The sequence below is a fragment of the Talpa occidentalis genome, unplaced genomic scaffold (assembly GCF_014898055.3).
Source record: "Talpa occidentalis isolate TD23 unplaced genomic scaffold, MPIMG_talOcc4v2.1 talOcc4.7, whole genome shotgun sequence".
In the NCBI taxonomy this organism is placed as follows: Eukaryota; Metazoa; Chordata; class Mammalia; order Eulipotyphla; family Talpidae; genus Talpa; species Talpa occidentalis.
The window spans coordinates 28,956,583-28,975,070 of NW_023605083.1; the positions used below are offsets into that span (position 1 = coordinate 28,956,583).

Below are 18,488 nucleotides of genomic sequence, written 5' to 3' on the forward strand. Positions count from 1 at the left end.
AGGAAGCTGCTGGGGGTTGAGGAGTGAGGGATGACTCACTACCTTCACTTCAATAAGACAATTTCTGAATAAAAATTAAATGCCACAGAGACTAAACACCACTGGTTTTAAGTCCTAGTCTTTGATTTACTAATCCATGTGAGTTTGAGTTTCTTCATCTGTAAGGCAAGTATAGTGATTGTCATCTCTCTCCTCAGAATAGTTGCAAAGCTCACGTAAGTTAATAGAGGTAAAGATTTAACAGCCAGCCCTACACAAAGAAAATGCACATTAGATGTTAGCTTATGTGATTTTGTTCACCCTCACAGAGGGTCTTTCATTATACTATGTTAATAAGACACTTTTCCCAAATGTAAGAAAGCTTTCAATAGGTATTGGAGAACACTTCAGAAACTGCAGAAGTTTCCAGCATTCTTTGCATACCTTTCTCCATTTTGTGACTGTACAAATTACCCTGTTAGCTTGTAGCCTGTGTCACCAAGCTCTCTGACAATAAGCATAAGTGATTATTCACATGCAAAGATGCTAAGAGAGGATCAACTGAAACATCTTCTAGAAGGAAACCTATTTTCTCTCATTTGAGGCCATCAGAAGCCTAGGGTGATTTTCAAAAGGAAATGATGCTAAAATCCTACTGCAAACACTTCATTAAATCCGGGCAGAAAAAGCAGTGTCTTAGCTCCTGGGAAGAGGAAACTATGGGAGCCAGTGGAGCTTGAGGATGGTTGGCCAGGAAGAATAAACATTTGGTGCAGGATTCAAGAAAAGGTTTATGGAGACAGAGGGAATGTGGAGAGGGCTCTGCCATTATGGGAAAGATGGTTACATACCAGTTCCTTCTTCTTCATGCACTCCATGAGGATGATGAACAGATGCTGAGCTTGGGTGCGAGTGTATGTGAAGGTTTTCTGGATGGTCACTAACAGCTGGTCCCTCAAAGACTCATTTATAAGTCTGCAATGAAAAACAAGGTCACGAACAGATCAATCCAGCTCCTATTCAGCACAGATTTCTGAGAAATATTACAGAACACACGAAAGAATTAGGGTGTGGTGACATCTGAGGAGGTGATTCTGTGGCTTTGAATCACATACAGTATTAGAAATTAATGTTACCACAATAAAAATTGCTAAGCAAGGCATTTGATGATTTACTGTAGATAGGAGTTATTTCTTACTGCATTTTTCTCAAAAACTTATTTTTACTGTGAAAATGAAAAAATATGCATTTAAAAATCTTTTTTAAATGTCTCAGCATCCAAGTGCAAGGCAAGAAGATCGATTTAGTTCTTTTTTGGTCTCTCTTCTGTCTCTCTTCCTTTCTTTCACATGGCCTGTGTCTAATGCCCTCTTCCTTGGCATCTTCAATTCAGCTTTTGCCTCTTGGTAAGAATTTACTACATTATTTACCATCAAAATATATTTCAAACTCAAATTTTCAGTCTAGTTAGGAAAACAAAGGTTTATCTCTGTAATGAATTTTTGAGCCTCAGTTGCATGGGACAGAACATATATTTCCTCAAAAATTATTCCATGTGGGTGGTAGCTTATGTGGCTTCTGACTTGGGTCATTATTTTTATGTCAACTTTTGCTGTGTAATAGTCAACTGATGTCTGACCTAAAAGGAAGTATCATATTGACTCTTTTATTAGTTTTCATACTATAGAGGACTGAAGAAAAGCAAGGAAAATATATCATATCCAATCCGGGCTCAATTATCTCTTGAAAGTGGGCCAACCTCATCATCTGACTTAGAACTAGGCTATCTCTACTAGCCATCGCATGGAGAACAAAAATTCACTTTATGAATGCTGTACAAAATTAAGATAAAACTGCTCCGCAGGACCAGCGGCAAAATCACTAAAATTTGTATTTTAGTTTCAAAATTGAAGTACCACGGGAACTCTTATATACAATAGTAAAACAAAATGATTATTTCATTTGGTGCTTATAGCCTCCCCTTTGGCACGAGATTTGTACAATTTATAAGGGAAGGCTGCCTTGGCCAGAAAATCATCCACTTAAGATTACTCAGCAAGTAGGTTGCAGAGCCAGAGCTAGAACTACCGCTTCTGATTCTTTGTCCAGTACTGTTTCCATGACCCCATGTGCCTCTTATTTCACCAGGTGCACTACACCACTGCCTCTCGTCACCATGGGGACTTGGGCAGGAAAGAAATGAAATTTCTTTTAACTCAAAAACATAACAAATTTTGTTGCTTAAAAGAAAGCAAGATGGGAGACACAAGAATGCCTTCTTGTTTGTGGCCTATTGTGTCCCAGGGTGGTGTGAAGATTCATTTGAACCCACTAGTATGGATATAAGGGTGGCTCTGTTTTGAGGAGAGGAGGGTACATTCCCCATGACAGAATTTTCCCAAGGATGCTAGAAAGTCGCTCAGCCACATCAAGGATTGGATGACCCTTTCTCCCTCCCTTCTTGCTAGAAGGTTTGTATCACAAAGATACACTTTAAGAAAAAGAACATGATCCACATCACATTGAAAAATGATACCAGATTCTCTCTCAAGATTACTAAGTTATTCTGGAGGATGCTATGGCCCTAGCGTGGACCAGTCTGAAACCAATCATTCCACCATCGCTTAGTGATGTCTATTTAGTGCCAGACACTGTGGCACATTCCAGGGATACAGGAATAGCTGAGATATGCCCTCCCAACTTTCAGTGAGCTTACACACCAGTGGGTAGAAAGACATGAACTGGCATTCATCGTTGACTTGACGGTCAATTAGTAAAGAAGCTTGAATATCATATAGACAGATGAATATCATACAAAAAGTGGCTTCAGAAAAGACTCTTCTGAAGAAGTGCTGTTTATCTGACACTTGAAGAATGAATGAACATTAGCAAGGTTGGGAGCTGGTGGGGCTGGGTAAGCACATTCTTGGCAGACAAAACGGCATGAGCATGCCAAGTCTGGAGGAAATAAAAGAAGGTCAGGATGGCTGGAGCTTAGAGAGCAAAAGGAAGAGTGGAACAAGATGGGGTTACAGAAAGGTGAGCAGGGAAGAGATCATGAGGGATTTTGGAGATCATGTTAGAGATTTTAGATTTTATCTCCCAGGCAATGAGAAGTCATTGAAGGCTTTAATTTGAAGAGTGATATGATTACATATGTGTTGCCCATTAATTTTCATAAAAGAGTTAAGACATGAGCACATGTCTATTTGACAGGTAATCCATGTGGGTGGGTCTAGAGTGTTCTTCAATATCAAGTGAACATAAATGTTGTACATGATTAACAACAGAGAGATTTTCCTGATTGGCCACTTGGTAGATCCAATCATTTGTCTGCAGGTGTTTAATTTTGATAATAACTAAAAAAATTTTTTCCCATCGTTAGCCATCTGTACTGAAACCCCAATTCCCTGAGGTCATTAAATATTTGAAGAATCTGTTACTTGTATCCAGTCTGTCCCTTGGTAAAAGCTGAGAAATTATGTGCCACTTAGCTGGTTGTGGACCTCAGTGACTAAGGAAGCTGAAAGACACTGAAAATCTTAGTTTTTTAGCCCAGTTTTGTAACTGACTAAAGCTTTGGCTTTGGCTAAATACTTTATCAACAAGAACCGTGGAATAGTAGAGTAGAATTGGTGTGGAATGTCCTCTATGTGGCATAAAGTCTTCCTCTATCTTCTCCCAGGATCCTTCCTTATTTTGTGGCCATATTCCTTAGGATTTTTTTGAATCTTACATTCTGGAAATGACTGTTCAGGTCTTCCCATTTTTTCCCTTCACAGCACAAATGATTAAAAAAATCTAATTGTGATATTTTGGTTATTGGCAGGAATTGAAATAAATTAATTTTATATTTCCTTTTATGGCACTAAATAGTAGTAGAACTTTTTTTTTAAAGATTTATTTTATACAAGAACCGGGATACAGGCCAGATGCGTGGGAGAGTGAGAGGATTCACCAGAGACAGAGCAGGGAACAGAACAGGCAGACTGACGAAATATACTGCTGAGGGGAGCAGCGGGCAAGACAAGAGAGGTCTTCTCACCATGTGGGTTGCTCCGAGGCCGGCGGGGATCGACACTGCACTGCAGAGGCTGCGGACAGCTTCACAGCACTGCGCTTAACCACCTGCGCCACCAGGGAGGCCCAGTAGTAGAACATTTCTTGACAGCAAGACATGGTCATAGTAATATGTAAAATTTTAGTTCTAGAGTTGGATCTTTGACAGAGTAGATCCTATTTATAGAAACTGTTCATTTGTGGCTCCAAATATACCAATAATATTTTTGGTACTACTGAAATTAGAGGATTTTTTGATTTAGAAAGTGTAGTCATTAAAGCAAGGAAAATATACTATGGCCTTTGTGTCTCCATTTAAATGCTGTTCTTCAGACATACAGACCAATGGAATTGAATAGAAAATCCAGAAATAAACCCACAGATTTATGGTCAACTAATCTTTGACAAAGGAGCAAAGACTATGCATTGGAGCAAAGAAAGTTTGTTCAATAAATGGTGCTGGGAAAACTGGGTCGCTACATGCAAAAGAATGAAGCTTGACCACTACCTCACACCATACACAAAAATCAACTCAAAATGGATTAAAGAACTAGACATAAGACCTAAAACCATAAAATACATAGAAGGAAATATAGGCGAAACACTACGGGACTTGCACATCAAAGACATCTTTACAGACACATCACCCAAAGCAGTGATAGTGAAGGCAAAGATAAACAGCTGGGACTACATCAAATTAAAGAGCTTCTGCACAGCAAAAGAGACAATAACCAAAACAAAGAGAAACCCCACCAACTGGGAGAACATTTTTGCACCCAACACTAATGATAAAGGACTGATCACAAAAATCTGCAAAGAGCTGATGAGACTCAACAACAACAAAGAAAATAACCCAGTCAAAAAATGGGCAGAAGAGCTAAAAAGAAACTTCTCTGAAGAGGAAATGCAAATGGCCAACAGGCATATGAAAAAATGTTCAACATCACTTGTAATCAGGGAAATGCAAATCAAAACTACCATGAGATACCATCTTACACCAGTGAGAATGGCACATATTAAAAAAACTAGCAACAACAAATGTTGGCAAGGGTGTGGAGAAAAAGGAACTCTTCTGCACTGTTGGTGGCAGTACAAACTGGTCCAACCACTATGGAGAGCTGTGTGGAGATTTCTGGACCTACTAAACATAGAGCTTCCATATGATCCAGCAATTCCACTCCTAGGTATTTACCCAAAGGACACAAACATCAATTCCAAAGAACACCTGCACCCCTATGTTTATAGCAGCACTATTTACAATAGCTAAGCTTTGGAAACAGCCCAAATGCCCAAAAATAGATGACTGGATCAAGAAGATGTGGTACATATATACCATGGAATATTACTCAGCATTCAAAAAAGATAAACACATGCAATTTGCAGCAACATGGATGGCGTTGGAAGGGATCATGCTCAGCGAAATAAGCCAAAAAGAAAAAGAAAAATACCGGATGGTCTCACTCATAGCAGGAATCTAGAAAACTTAAATAAGGGACCAGGAAAATGAACATAAGAAAGTGAAAATCAAAATCAACAAAAAACTATGAACCAGAGACAGTTTTTGGGGGGTGGGGGGCGGGAGGGGAGGGATTGGGGTCAGAATGGGGGGTTTGCAAGTGTATGGGGGAATATAAAAATAAAATTTATTATTTAAATTAAAAAAAATAAATAAATGTTGTTCTTATGATCTGGAGCTTTTTAGATGAGTCAGTTATTTGAAATAGGTCAGTGTTCACCCAGTGCTCAGAGTAACCAATAAAACCCCTCAGTTTGCTATTAACATTCTGTTGAGGGCCTCCCCGGTGGCGCAGCGGTTGAGTGCTGGGTTGCAAAGCTGCCCGCAGCCTCTGTAGTGCTGGCTCGATCCCCAGCTGCTCCCCGGCCACTGGAGGAGGGTCCCGCATGGCGCGCAGACCTCTCCTGCCGCCCGCTGCTCCCCTCAGCATTGTACTTCGTCATTCTGCCTGCTCTGCTCCCTGCTCTGGCTCTGGTGAATTCTCTCACCCTCCCGCACTTCTGACTGTACCCAGTGCTTGTATAAATAAATAATAAATAAATAAATCTTAAAAAAAAAAAAACGTTCTGTTGAAATACTAGCAATACAACCTACATGTATACTTTTCTTGGAGTGAATTCAGTTGCCTGAAATATTGGAGTTTGTTCCTAACTTTAGAAATTAGAAAATGCGTTTAGGATTCAATGGGTCTCAGAGATAGACTTAGAGTTCTGGCTTCTGAGGAGAGAACCCCTTCTGCCTTGGTCCACCCTCCACCCCATTCCAGATGCGATCAATTTATTCTGATACAATATGGAAAAATACCCTTATATAAACTTAAATTTGTCAATAATACCATCATTTGATACTTCAAAGATATCATTTCCCATGAAATCTTTAGTGCTCTAGAGAAAAGTGAAATTTTATCATTTGCTTAAACCCAAAACAGTTTACTAAACGTAACTTTTATTCCTTCATTTTCTCCCAAATGACCTGAGGTCACAGTAACAGTATGTTTCTTGCCAGGGAGGCAGGAGAACATTGTGAATCAAGTATCAGCGTCACCGGGTCAAGCCGCAAGAGTAAAGTTGTCCCTTGTGAGCTATGTGATCTTATGCAGGTTATTTAGCCTTTCCATGTCATATTTTTCATGTTTGTAAAATGAAAATTATAATATTTATTTCATAGACTTAGGAACAGTAAATGAATTCGTCTTTGTAAAGGGCTTAGAAAACTGCCTGACACATAGCAAGTGCTGTGTAACAATTTGCTGTCACTGAAACAGCCTTGCTGTCCTTGCTTTGACCAGTGGCCTGACCTGTGACCTTGTCAATGCAGCCTTGTCCCCTGGGGTCAGCTGAGCTCTGCAGACTAAGTGATGGAAGTTCATTCCCAGTTGAGGGTGGAGAAATCACTAGCCCATTACAGAGGTCAGATATCACTAGTTTCTTTGGGAAACAAGAATGTTTAGCAAATGTAGGAAGCTTAATTGTCAATATAATGGAACTTTGCAAACACTCCATGCAGATATCTGCACCTTTATCCATTCAACAAACAATATTGATGCTTGTGATGTGCCAGGCATGAATGTTAGGAGGAGAGAGATGAAAAATATTCAGTCTCAATTTCAAGGAACTCATAGGGATGTATACCATATATTCTTGTAATCTATTAATAGGTATCTTCCCCCACCACCACCACCAAAAAAAAAAAAAAAAAAACCTCTTAGTGATGCAAAACAACACTTTCTTTTATTGTGTTGATGATTTTGTGGGTCAGGAATTCAGGACAAACTCATGGGGGTGACTAATCTCTGTTGTTTGATGTCCAGGACCTCACTTGAAAAGAACAGAATAGTTGAGAATGGAAATAATGGCTCAACTGGGGCCGAGTGTCTAGACCTTAACTCTCCATGTGACATCTTCTGAGACTGCAATGGACATGTGGCTTCTTTACTTCATGTCTGGTATCTGCTCTGGGGTGACGGAAATAATTGAGAGGTGGCTGGAACTGCTGTCCCCGATGTTTCAAATATAGACTTACATTAGCTGGCCTCTGTCAAAGTGAGGATCCCAAGAGAGTATTCAAAAAAGCCCAACCAGAAACTGTAAGGTTTTTTGACTTAGCCTTGGAAGTCCCAGAATGTCATTTTCTTATATTCAATTAATGAAACAAGTCACTTAAAACACCCCAGATTTAAGAGGAGCGAGGAAAAGTCTTTGCTGATTGATGGGACAAAATTCTGAATATACAGAGAAGTAAATATATTGATGAACAGTTTGGAGAATAAACTCCATTAAGTGATGCTGTTTAGATGAGACCTTGCAAAGTAGTGATCATTTCTGTATTTTGGTGATAAACAGCCTTAGCTGTCTTTGAATTCTTGTAACAGTTGATTATAAGAACTACCATTTTCTTTAAAAGCAATAGTATGATTACTTACAAATATTTTCAAATTTTTATGACTGATTTAGAGTATAGACTCTATAGTCATTTTCTCTTTTGATCCAGCTGTTTTCACACTTAATTACTGACTGACACTGAGAGTTTTCAGAAAGCACTAGTTGGATAGAAAGTTGGGAATGATGTGAATGGAAGACAGAAAAATGACGAGTGGATGGAATAGGATGGCTGGGAGATTACTTTGTCCTACTTTCTAATGACTATCAAGTCTGGATACAAATGATCTCTATCAGTGAAGGTCTGTGGAAAACAGAACCTCTGATCTTACTCTAGCATCTTAGCCTAGCAATGTTGCCCGGCTGGTCTTTTCCTGAGGCTTCCTTCTCACTTAGCAATTTGAAGTGGCTAAGAGGATCTCAGAAAAGCTGCCTATAATCTGGCAGGAAGGATACATCCTGATACAGTCAGTTTTCTGACAAACTTCACTTACCACTATCCATAGAATCATCATTCTTTTATTTATTTTTTTAAGATTTATTTATTTTTATGTAAGAGCTGTGGTACAGGCCGGAGGGGTGGGAGGGTGAGAGGATTCACCGGTGATAGAGTGGGGAACAGAATAGGCAGACGACCGAAATACACTGCTGAGAGGAGCAGTGGGCATGACAGGAGATGTCTGTTGTGCCATGTGGGAATCTCCCTGGCCAGCCGGGAATGGAACCCACGCTGCAGAGGCTGTGGACAGCTTCACAGTGCTGTGCTCAACCCGCTGCGCCACCGGGGAGGCCCAGAATAATTCAATTCTTATGTTCACTTTCATTTACCTTTTAAAAACCCTTTTTAATACACTCTAGGTTCCTGAGCCAGATGTGGTAAAACAGGAAGGCACATACACACATGTGCAAAGAAACAGAAGATAGGAGGTATGGGGTGGGGGGGAGTCGGCTGAGGATGGTGAGAGAGAAACTTAGTATCTATTATAAGGCAAGATACATGTTGTGCATTTTATGTGTGGCATTTAATAAAGATTGAGAAATCCTAATTAGACTTTAACCCCTTTGATGCAAGGACTAGTTTCTATTACTTATGCATTCTTTTCTCTCAGTATTCATCGAGATACTAAACATAGAGGCTTTTCCATTACCCCCTTTTTAAAATTCCCTTCACCCTTCTTTTTTCTCATTTGAAAATGTAGTGTCTTGTATTACCTGTCATGTTTATTACTTATTATGTATCTAGCCCTGTTTAAATGATAAGCTCTGCAATGGGAGGAATTGTTTTTTTAGTTCATAGGTATATTTTTGCCAGTGCATGGAATAGAGTGGATGTCAACAAATATTTGTTAAATGGCTAAATACATAATATTAGATGAAAACATTAAGGAAAGGGGAACAATGTCAAGTAACACTGGAAATTTGTGAGACATTCAAGGATTTCCAGTTTGGTGGAGCCCAGTTATAGAAATGCTAGAGCTATGTTAACCAATATGGTAGCCATTAGCCACATGTGAAATCTCAAGTTGAAATTCATTACAGTGAAAAACATTTGAAAAATTCAACTCCTTCATCACACTAGCCACAATTCCAGTGCTCATTAGCTCTCTAATTGGGCAGCAGAGATATAGAACATTTCTGTCATCAGAGAAAGTTCTGTTGGACAGCACTACTCATGAGACTATATGAGCTCTCAAGCTCTCCACCCTAGGGAGGCACTAGCAGGATATTTAGGTGAAAAATCTTGAATAGTGTAGACTGTATCCCTGTAGTTTCTCTTCTTTACTTTGACTTGGGTTATGCATGTGCCCAAGAGTAGAAATTAAAAAGTTGCCAAAGGATACAGGGACTACATGTTGTTGGCTTGCTTCAATGATGCTAGAGTGGTAAGGAAAACATATCCTTTGAACTCAAGCCAAGTGAAATCCCATCAGTGAAAAGTGCCCATAGACTGGCAAGAGGAATAGTCAAACTTTTATCATTTTAGGCTTCCTTTAAAAAGACAGAATCAGAGTTGGACTGAGATTGTGGACTCCTTAGGTAGGCAGAAACACTGGCACCTCTACAAGTGACATTCTCAAATATTGGTCCAACATTTATTTATAGGAGGGGTTAACCCACATTTGGGAGAAGGTGGAAGTTGGGTGCAGACTCTTGTTCGGAATGACTCAGCCTTGGGGCAAGCAATCCTTTGCAATCATTGGTCCCACCTTTCTTGGAGGCAGTGTGGAGTAGCTGCAAATAACATAGGTTCCAGCGCCTGAGAAACCACTCTTCAATTGTGAGATGTTGAACAGATTTCCTAACCTTTCTGTCCTCAGTTTCCTCACTTGCAGAAATGGATATAATAATCATGGCCTCTCCATAGTTTATGAAATAAAGTGTTTCTTTTGGGCTCTGGCATGTGAAGCCTTAGAAAGTATTTGTTTCAATTCTTCAATTATGCTGGTGGAGAAGAGGGTCAGAGTTGTGGGGAATAAATGGGAGTCCATCTAAATTCTCCTGGAAGTAATTTGTTAAAATTCTGCTTCTAACCCCATATCCTAATCTATGAAATGTTGGGACAAATATAATTTTTCTCTATTTCTGTACATATTCTGTGAAGAATAAGTTCCTAACTATTTTTTGGAATTATTTTTTTCTTATAAATTATTCATAGGCAATTTCTCAGTTAATCTATTTCTCAGTCCAACTCCAAACATTACCGCACAAAAATGTTGCCTGTCCTTCATATCCTATGCATTATGCCTGTGTGGAAAAGCTTATGTCATTGGATAACTTAAAAACTGATATCCTTCACAGTGTTGATAAAAATGGGCTATTTTATAAGTATCTATCAGGCAGATAATTTCTTATTTTTTCCTTGGCTTCATAATTCAATGTGCTCTTTGATGATTGCATGGTAGGCAATGTAGGGGGCTATCTATAAGGTGTTTATTTTAGACTTAAGAGTGTGGTGTTGACTGTAAATTTCTTTCTTTGTATCATTGTAAATTTATCACAGTAATTTTTCTTCAGAGACTGGATGCAACTTCAGAATCATTCTTAATACATCATTCCAAGAAGCTAGGCCCAGTTGGTTAGAGTTGACACTCATGACATTCAAGATGAAAACTCTTTGTTCTCCTGTGATTATCTCACTAGTGATGATAAAATCTCAAATGTACTATCAAATGATGAGAATCAGGATATCACAGGGCTGGAGAACTCCAAATTTTAGGTTTGACTCCAACACAGTGAATTGTGTTTCCATGGATTTAGAGGAACCCATACTTTACTCAAGATCTTTTGGGGTCACTACTCATAGATGTTTGATTTGCATTCGGCATCCCCTGAAAACATGATAAATGTGTAAATAGGCTCTAAAGAGTTGTCTAACAGGAAAATACAGAAAAGGCTTTATTGCAATTGAACGGAGACTTTTCTAGACACCGGTAGTACAGACTTAAGTTCACCTTAGAATGCTACTTTAATGCATATTTAGTGTTTCTCCTGTTGATAATTGATATTTATAGTATTAATAAATCCTGTGATTCATAATCAAAAATGGAGAATTTGGGAAATTTGGGAAATATGAGTGAGAGAAATTCATTAAGCACATTAAAACACTATTAATGACAGTACTGGGTGAGTGATACCACTATATCTCTAGCAGCTGCAGGTTCTAATGTCAAGCCATGGTGATTCATATTTCATTTTCTCTCACATAGAGGGGTCAAATACCAGGAATTTCTATTATCTCTGTGTCTCACTCAGATAAGTTTTAAATGTATTTGTGGATTTTAAAGCCCTCGCTGCTTCTTTTCATGAGAAAGAGTTTCTGTCATAGAATTTAAGAAAAAAATTCCTAGAAATTAAGAGGGTAAAGAAACATACCTGCAAATTTCATGCTATGGCCAAGATGCTTATAATAGCATATTGTGCATGGAGAGGACTGACTTTGCTGAGTTATTGAGTGAATGAAGGCTCACTGAGATGGCTCTAAAGGGAGACTGGGTCCAGAATGCAAAGGGTCTGCAGTTCAAGCAAAAGATTGTGAACTTGAACTGCAGATGAATGGTCTTCATCTGTATTTTACAAAGACTCCCCTAGAACTTTGAGAAGAAGCTTCAGGGCTGTCTCAGAGCTGCCTTAGAGGTAAGAGTCAGGTAGAGAAAGAGAGAGGCTCAGTGTGTGGTCCCTGGACCAACAACATCAGCACCTCCTGTGTACTTTTTTGAAATACAGCTCACCTGGCCTCCACCGATTTTACTGAATTAGAAAATCTGAGATGTGGCTTAGCAATATGTGTTTTGATAAATCTGGGTGATTCTAATATTAATACAAATTAAAAATGGAGAACTCTGGTCTAGGCCTTTTACCCCAGCTTCAAGAGCAAACCTGTATCTTGTCTGTTTTATACATTGTACCTCTATTGACATGTAAGATTTCATTTGAGAAGGAGTTCAGTGGCTTTAAAAAAGTGAAAATCAATGCCACAGGCCAGTGGGAAATTGTGACTTTTAAATGATTGTCCTTTGCAATTGAGGTAGGATCTTCTAATGCTGAACTCAAGGGACCTAATGATTGTCAATGACTTCATAAACAGCCGAGTGACCATCACGCACAATCAGCTAGCACCATTTCACTTTTAAATACGTCTGCTTTTCTCACTTTCCCCCCTTTTTATTTCTTAATTCATCATACACTTTGCAATAGTCAGAAATTAATTTGCAAAGGAAATAAGTTAGTAAACTGAAAGCCCTTAAGAAATCCATGTAATAAAAATACTAAGAGTTCTACCAGTTTGGTCAAAATGAGTTTTTGTGGTAGCTTGCTCTTCAAGGGAGGAATGTGCAAGTCTGACAGATACTTGGAGAACATCTGTGACAAAGAGATGAGGTGTTCATGCTAAGCACACTTTTCAAATCAAGACAAAATTTGGCAGAGGGTACAAAGTGCTTGTGTAACACTGCAATGACTGACATGAGAGGATGCCCACAAGGCAGAGAAAGAGCTATTTTCACAAACATTAGAGAAGTACAAATATGCATACATTTAAAAATAAATGTTATGTGTTTGTGAAAGTGTGGCCCATGGAACACCTTTCATGGGAAGGACCTGAAGTTTTGGTTTCAAATACAGTTTCCCGGATGTACCCCAATTCAGGTACATCGAATCTGTACACCTAAGGGAACCTATGTCTTCTAAAGCTATCCAGGCAATTCTCAGGCAAGCTAAAGTGTGATAACCAAAATACTATTCTGAGTGCTTTTGTACAGCAAGTGACCAAAAGTTAGCTAATTATGTTCCTCTGAGTTTTCCTAACAGACACCTTTGAAATCCACACTTGGTATTAATGGTCTATCAGGAAGTTGTCGGCAGTAGTTTTCTAAAAAGGATTTATCATAATGGATCAGTCAGTTACGTGTTTTTCTGATGTTGGCTGCTTATGTTCAAGACCACACTTTCCCAGCTTGGAGTTGAGCAAGTCTAAAGTAAATTTAATCAATGTAGAGAACCGATTGCCTAAGACCAACAAAACTTTCTCCTTACTGTTGCTTTCTTCCAGGAACTCTAGATAATGTCTTTCTTAATGCTTCACTCCCCTTGGTTGATATAGCATGGAGAGATCAAATAGCAAACTGTAAAACAAAAGAATTTACTTCTTATGTTTTTGCACTTTCTTTAAAATACGGAGCCACTCTAGCCTGAGGAACTTGGATACAGTGACATGGGTATCTGTGTAGCTATGTCTGTACATATTCCCTGGAGGAAAAAAAAATTGTAGTGATGCTACCTCCATGAAACTTTGTTCACTTATTCCAACCTGTGCTGCTTTCTGCCTTCTGAGAATTCAGTGACTAACACATAATTGACAATTATTTGTTATGAGTTTTAATGAAACTACAAGTCTCAAGGAAAGGTATCCTTTTATCTACAACAAACTTTCAAAAAATACCTGGTGATTGGTTTAAGAAGTCATGTTAACAGTTCTATTTTCAAGTTTCCACTTATATACCCTTGTGTATGTACTTATAATAATCACTTGCATTTAATTTATCAATTATATTAATTTCATTACATTGACTTTAATAATATACACACACCCCATCAACACCACCATCACCACATAAAACACCATCCCACTATCTAATAGAATGTCCCTCCTTTATCTACTTTCCTTTAACCCTGTTCAGATTGACTCATTTTTCTGTGTTGTTCCAATTAGAAAAGGTCTCTAGGGAAGCAAAAATCTGCCACCCCAAATTTATCTTTTTTGGCACAAGTTTTTTTTTTTTTTAAGATTTATTTATTTATCCATACAAGCACTGGGTACAGTCAGAAGCGCGGGAGAGTGAGAGAATTCACCAGAACCAGAGCAGGGAGCAGAATAGGCAGACTGACGAAGTACACTGCTGAGGGGAGCAGCGGGCAGCAGGAGAGATCTGCGCGCCATGTGGGACTCTTGCCCAGCAGCTGGGGATCTAACCGGCACTGCAGAGGCTGCTGGCAGCTTCGCTGCCCAGTGCTCAACTGCTGCACCACCAGGGGAGGCCCTTTTTTTGGCGCAAGTTTGATTTCGTAGGAGGGACTCTGAAGGCTGGGTGGTTAACTTCTGATATTTGTATGTAAAGTACTCTCCTTGGGGTTCTTTCCAGGGAAGACCCAATCTTAATTCTTTGCAATGGAAGAGGCAGAGCTTAAATCTGCATACCTTTATCAAATGTGTGTTTTCTCTATAAATTTTTTAATTAAACTTTCCCCCCTTCCTGTAATTCATTCCCCTTGTCTTTGAGATGGTGTCTAGAGTCATCTGGGCCAGAGATTCAGTCATGCTATGTCTTCCCCCATGCTTATAGGAGGTATTCATGTTATTATTAAATTTCTTTTTTTCTCATCAATTTTGTTTGATGCTTGTTTGGCTATTTATCAGCCTAGAAGAACCCAGAGGGCTGTGGGATGATTTCATTATCTGCAGACATGTCAAAATATGAGCTTTTTCTAGGTCATTCATGCTGAGCCCAGTTTAGATCCAGTTTTTGAGCTGGATCTAAAAATGGGAAGAGGTTCAACAGAGTGATTATACTGCCATTTTGTGGATAATTAACATATACCATTTCATTGAATAGATTTCTCATGAGAAATGCCACACTCAAGTGTTTTGTTCTTTGTGTTCTTGTGACACTTTATATGTTTATCCTAGTACCCCTGACCTCTAGTGTCTTCATGCCTATGTTTTAAAATCTCCGCTCTGAAGTCCCTAACAATTAGGGCTGTGTTTTACTCATCCACTAACAGTTCCCTACATAGAGTAGGCACTCAGTCAATGTTAGCATGGACAGAAATTTGCAAAAACACTTTTTATAATTAAAGTTATTAGTATTCTTTGTACAAGGTGTTTCAAACTTATTTCTCTTCTGAGAAAGTTACAAAGCATTATCAAATTTTGACATGCTTTTTTGATAGAAACGTCTAGAAAAGAAACAAATGGACACTTGATGTCAGCATGCTTGACATTTTTTTTTTCCTTTCTTGCTTGACATTCCAATTATGTCTGAATCATGCTGGAATACAAACCATCAAAATCACTTTCTTCCAGCAGATCTTATAGAGACAAATGATAGGGTGGTGACAACCTTTAACTTTGGAAGGAAATCTCTTGAGCAGAAGAGAACATGAGTGAACACCACACAGAATGATATGCCTGAGGGAATACAGGCCAAACCTGGGTTTTGAAATAATTGATTTCCTCCCCACCTCCATCTTTGGTCATTTATATATGTATTTGGAGAGAAACAAATTTTGTCACATCTCTGCTAGAATTTAGTTATATAATCTGAAGCCATGTAACATATTATTCTTTTTCTCATATTCACTTTGTGTTCCATTATTGCCTTCACCTCAGTTAATCCAAAAACATAGGGACCCTTCTTAAACTTTCTTTAATAGGAAAATCAGATTTTTATTTGCAATACAATTATCTATACTATGCCCTCAAAAGCAAGACATGCTCATTTACTCTTCACAATCTAATACGAGTTCTACTGGTACACAAAACATGAACAGGTTTTTTTTTTGGAATTTGTTCCAGAGATTACATCCCAAAGTTGTGAACAGACAACTTAAAAGCTTTAAAGCGTTCCACTACCACAGTTCTGTTTCTTGTTCTAGGGTATCTAAAAATGCTGAAATTAGATGATTATTTTTTGGAAAAAGACAGTAAAATAAGCACTGCTAGGAAAAATTTGGATGACTGAGGGACCTCATCTCAGAACATGCACTGGTTTTGGTACTTTTTCTCAGTGACACTTTCCTCTGTGAGGTACTTGGTCAGTGATGGATAAAGGAAGAGCTAAGTCACAGTACACTGCAGTCTGATAAGTACCAGCAAAGTTATCTCTGACTTCACCTTCAGGCACCTACAGCCAGCAAGGGGCTCCTGACGATGGGTCAACTGATCATGTTTAGTCACATGCGGCTAAAAGTGGAACCCCAGTTTTTAAAAGCATATGCAGTTGAGTCTAATGCTACTTGAGTAGCATTAATCTATTTATGTTTGTAGTGTTCAGTCACTTATAATTCAGAAATGAAATTTGATAATATTTCTAAAGTGATGAGAATAGCTAGGGAACGTGAATTGTGACTCATTTTGAACTATGACAGATGAGATATAGAAAAAAAGAAAAAGTAGAGTTTGACTTTTCAGGTAATATATGCCTCAGTGCAGAGATAAGGAGAAAAAGAGAAAAATATGAATTGAATTGCTCTTCTCTCCTAGTTTATTTGTGTTCTGATATTTGTCTTTTCTACCTTGAGTAATCTTATCTATAAAATTAATCTATTTTATCAATTCTAATTTGCTTCCAAAATGATTCCCCTTCACATTCATGTTCTTGGAAGGTGGCAAATAACAGGGAATTTATTTATTTTTATTTTTTAAAGATTTTCTGCATACAGGAACTGGGGTACAGGTCAGAGGTGTGGGGGGTGAGAGGATTCACCAGAGACAGTGGAGAGCAGAACAGGTAGATTGACTGAAATACACTGCTGAGGGGAGCAGTGGGCGAGACAGGAGAGGTCTGCTGCGCTATGTGGGTAGCTATCAAACTAGAGTGGCAGAGGCTGCGGATAGCTTCACAGTGCTATGCTTTACCCCATGAGCCACCAGGGAGGTCCAAACAGGGAGTTTTAAAGACAAAATACCAAGTTCACAAAGGTTAAGACAGAAGGGGTGTACATTTTACTCTTTTCAGGTTATAAAATTGAAGACTTCATAGCCATACATTATAGTTTTTGGACCTGTATTATAATTTATAAATGAACTTAAAATATTAAAAAAATATATTTAAATTACAAAAGTAACTGAAAAGTAAAAATGATTTCAAATCCTGATTCAGGATTCATAAACAGGGTATAGATGTTTTCTATATTCAATTTTATATGAATAATCAAATGCATATATTTATATAGGTGGTTTATATGGACATACAGTTATACACTTATTTATAGGTAATGAATCTATCCCTACTGTGCTGGACTTTGCTGAAAGTCAAAGAAATAATTCTTCTTGGTGAATAGTCTTAGTTGGGCCAGTACATTTTAATTTTTGGCATAAAGAAATCACATTACTATAACAGAATTTTCTTTGGAAATGATTTTTTTAAGTTGACTGTATGACTTGACAATTTCTTATCAAGCTTAGTCAAATAACCATGATTAATTCTGGCTGTTATTCAGAGGGTACACAGAAACATTCTGAATTCATGTGATTGTGACATATTTAGAATTGCTTTCCTGGAGCAAGATCAGACTTTTATCCTAATATTATGTAAACATATTTGGAATGGCAAATATAAAGCTTCTCTTAATAAACATTTATAAATATTCCTTAAAACTTTTTAGGCTTTACTTTTAATAATTTCCAATTTATATCTTAATTCTTGATCTGTGCACTCATATGATCTCATATTCCTGAATAATCAGCCATGATTCATATGTTTGTATGGATTCCATATAGGTTGTGCTTTTGCATATTTTGACCATAGGATAGTTAAAACTGAACTCAACTTTAATTTTAAAACAACTGCCAATTAAAGTTACAAGATTGTAATATTTCTGACTCAGCTTTGGGGTTGGAATGTAATGGTCTGGGTGGGGAAGGAAAAGAGTTCACATGATGTAGGGTTTAACAATTTGGATATTGGGTTACAACCAGGAACACATTGAATTTGTCTTTTTGGAATACACAAAATAATAATAAATTTTAAGAAATCAGAATGCAAAGAAGGAGCTGAAGTCAACCTAAATGTCCTTGCACAGTTATAAAACAGTATCATTGAATATAAAAATAAAATTTATTATTTAAAAAAAATAAAAATAAAACAGTATCATTGAAATGCTATATGAAAAAACACTAAGGCACATACAAAAATACATTTCAGGGAATTTTTATAACACACCAGAGATAATCCTGAATGGAGATCGTGGGCTGCATGGCCTTGAGAAAGCACTGAATTTCTCTGTGTACCTGTTACCTGTGTTAAACAGTATAGTCTGTCACACGGTACTAAAATGTG

The 18,488-nt window shown here is 38.0% G+C and overlaps 1 protein-coding gene and 1 long non-coding RNA gene across 12 annotated transcripts in view; one reads left to right on the forward strand and one right to left on the reverse strand.

Moving 5' to 3' along the window:
- TRPM3 (transient receptor potential cation channel subfamily M member 3) overlaps positions 1-18,488 on the reverse strand; it is a 512,968-nt gene that overhangs the window by 157,020 nt on the left and 337,460 nt on the right. For all 11 annotated transcript variants that reach the window (XM_054689399.1, XM_054689395.1, XM_054689398.1 and 8 more), the window contains one exon: positions 831-954. In XM_054689399.1, the coding sequence (XP_054545374.1) occupies positions 831-954 (124 nt within the window). The remainder of the gene's footprint in view (positions 1-830; positions 955-18,488) is intronic.
- LOC129144889 (uncharacterized) overlaps positions 1-18,488 on the forward strand; it is a 90,689-nt gene that overhangs the window by 22,283 nt on the left and 49,918 nt on the right. The window lies entirely within an intron of this gene.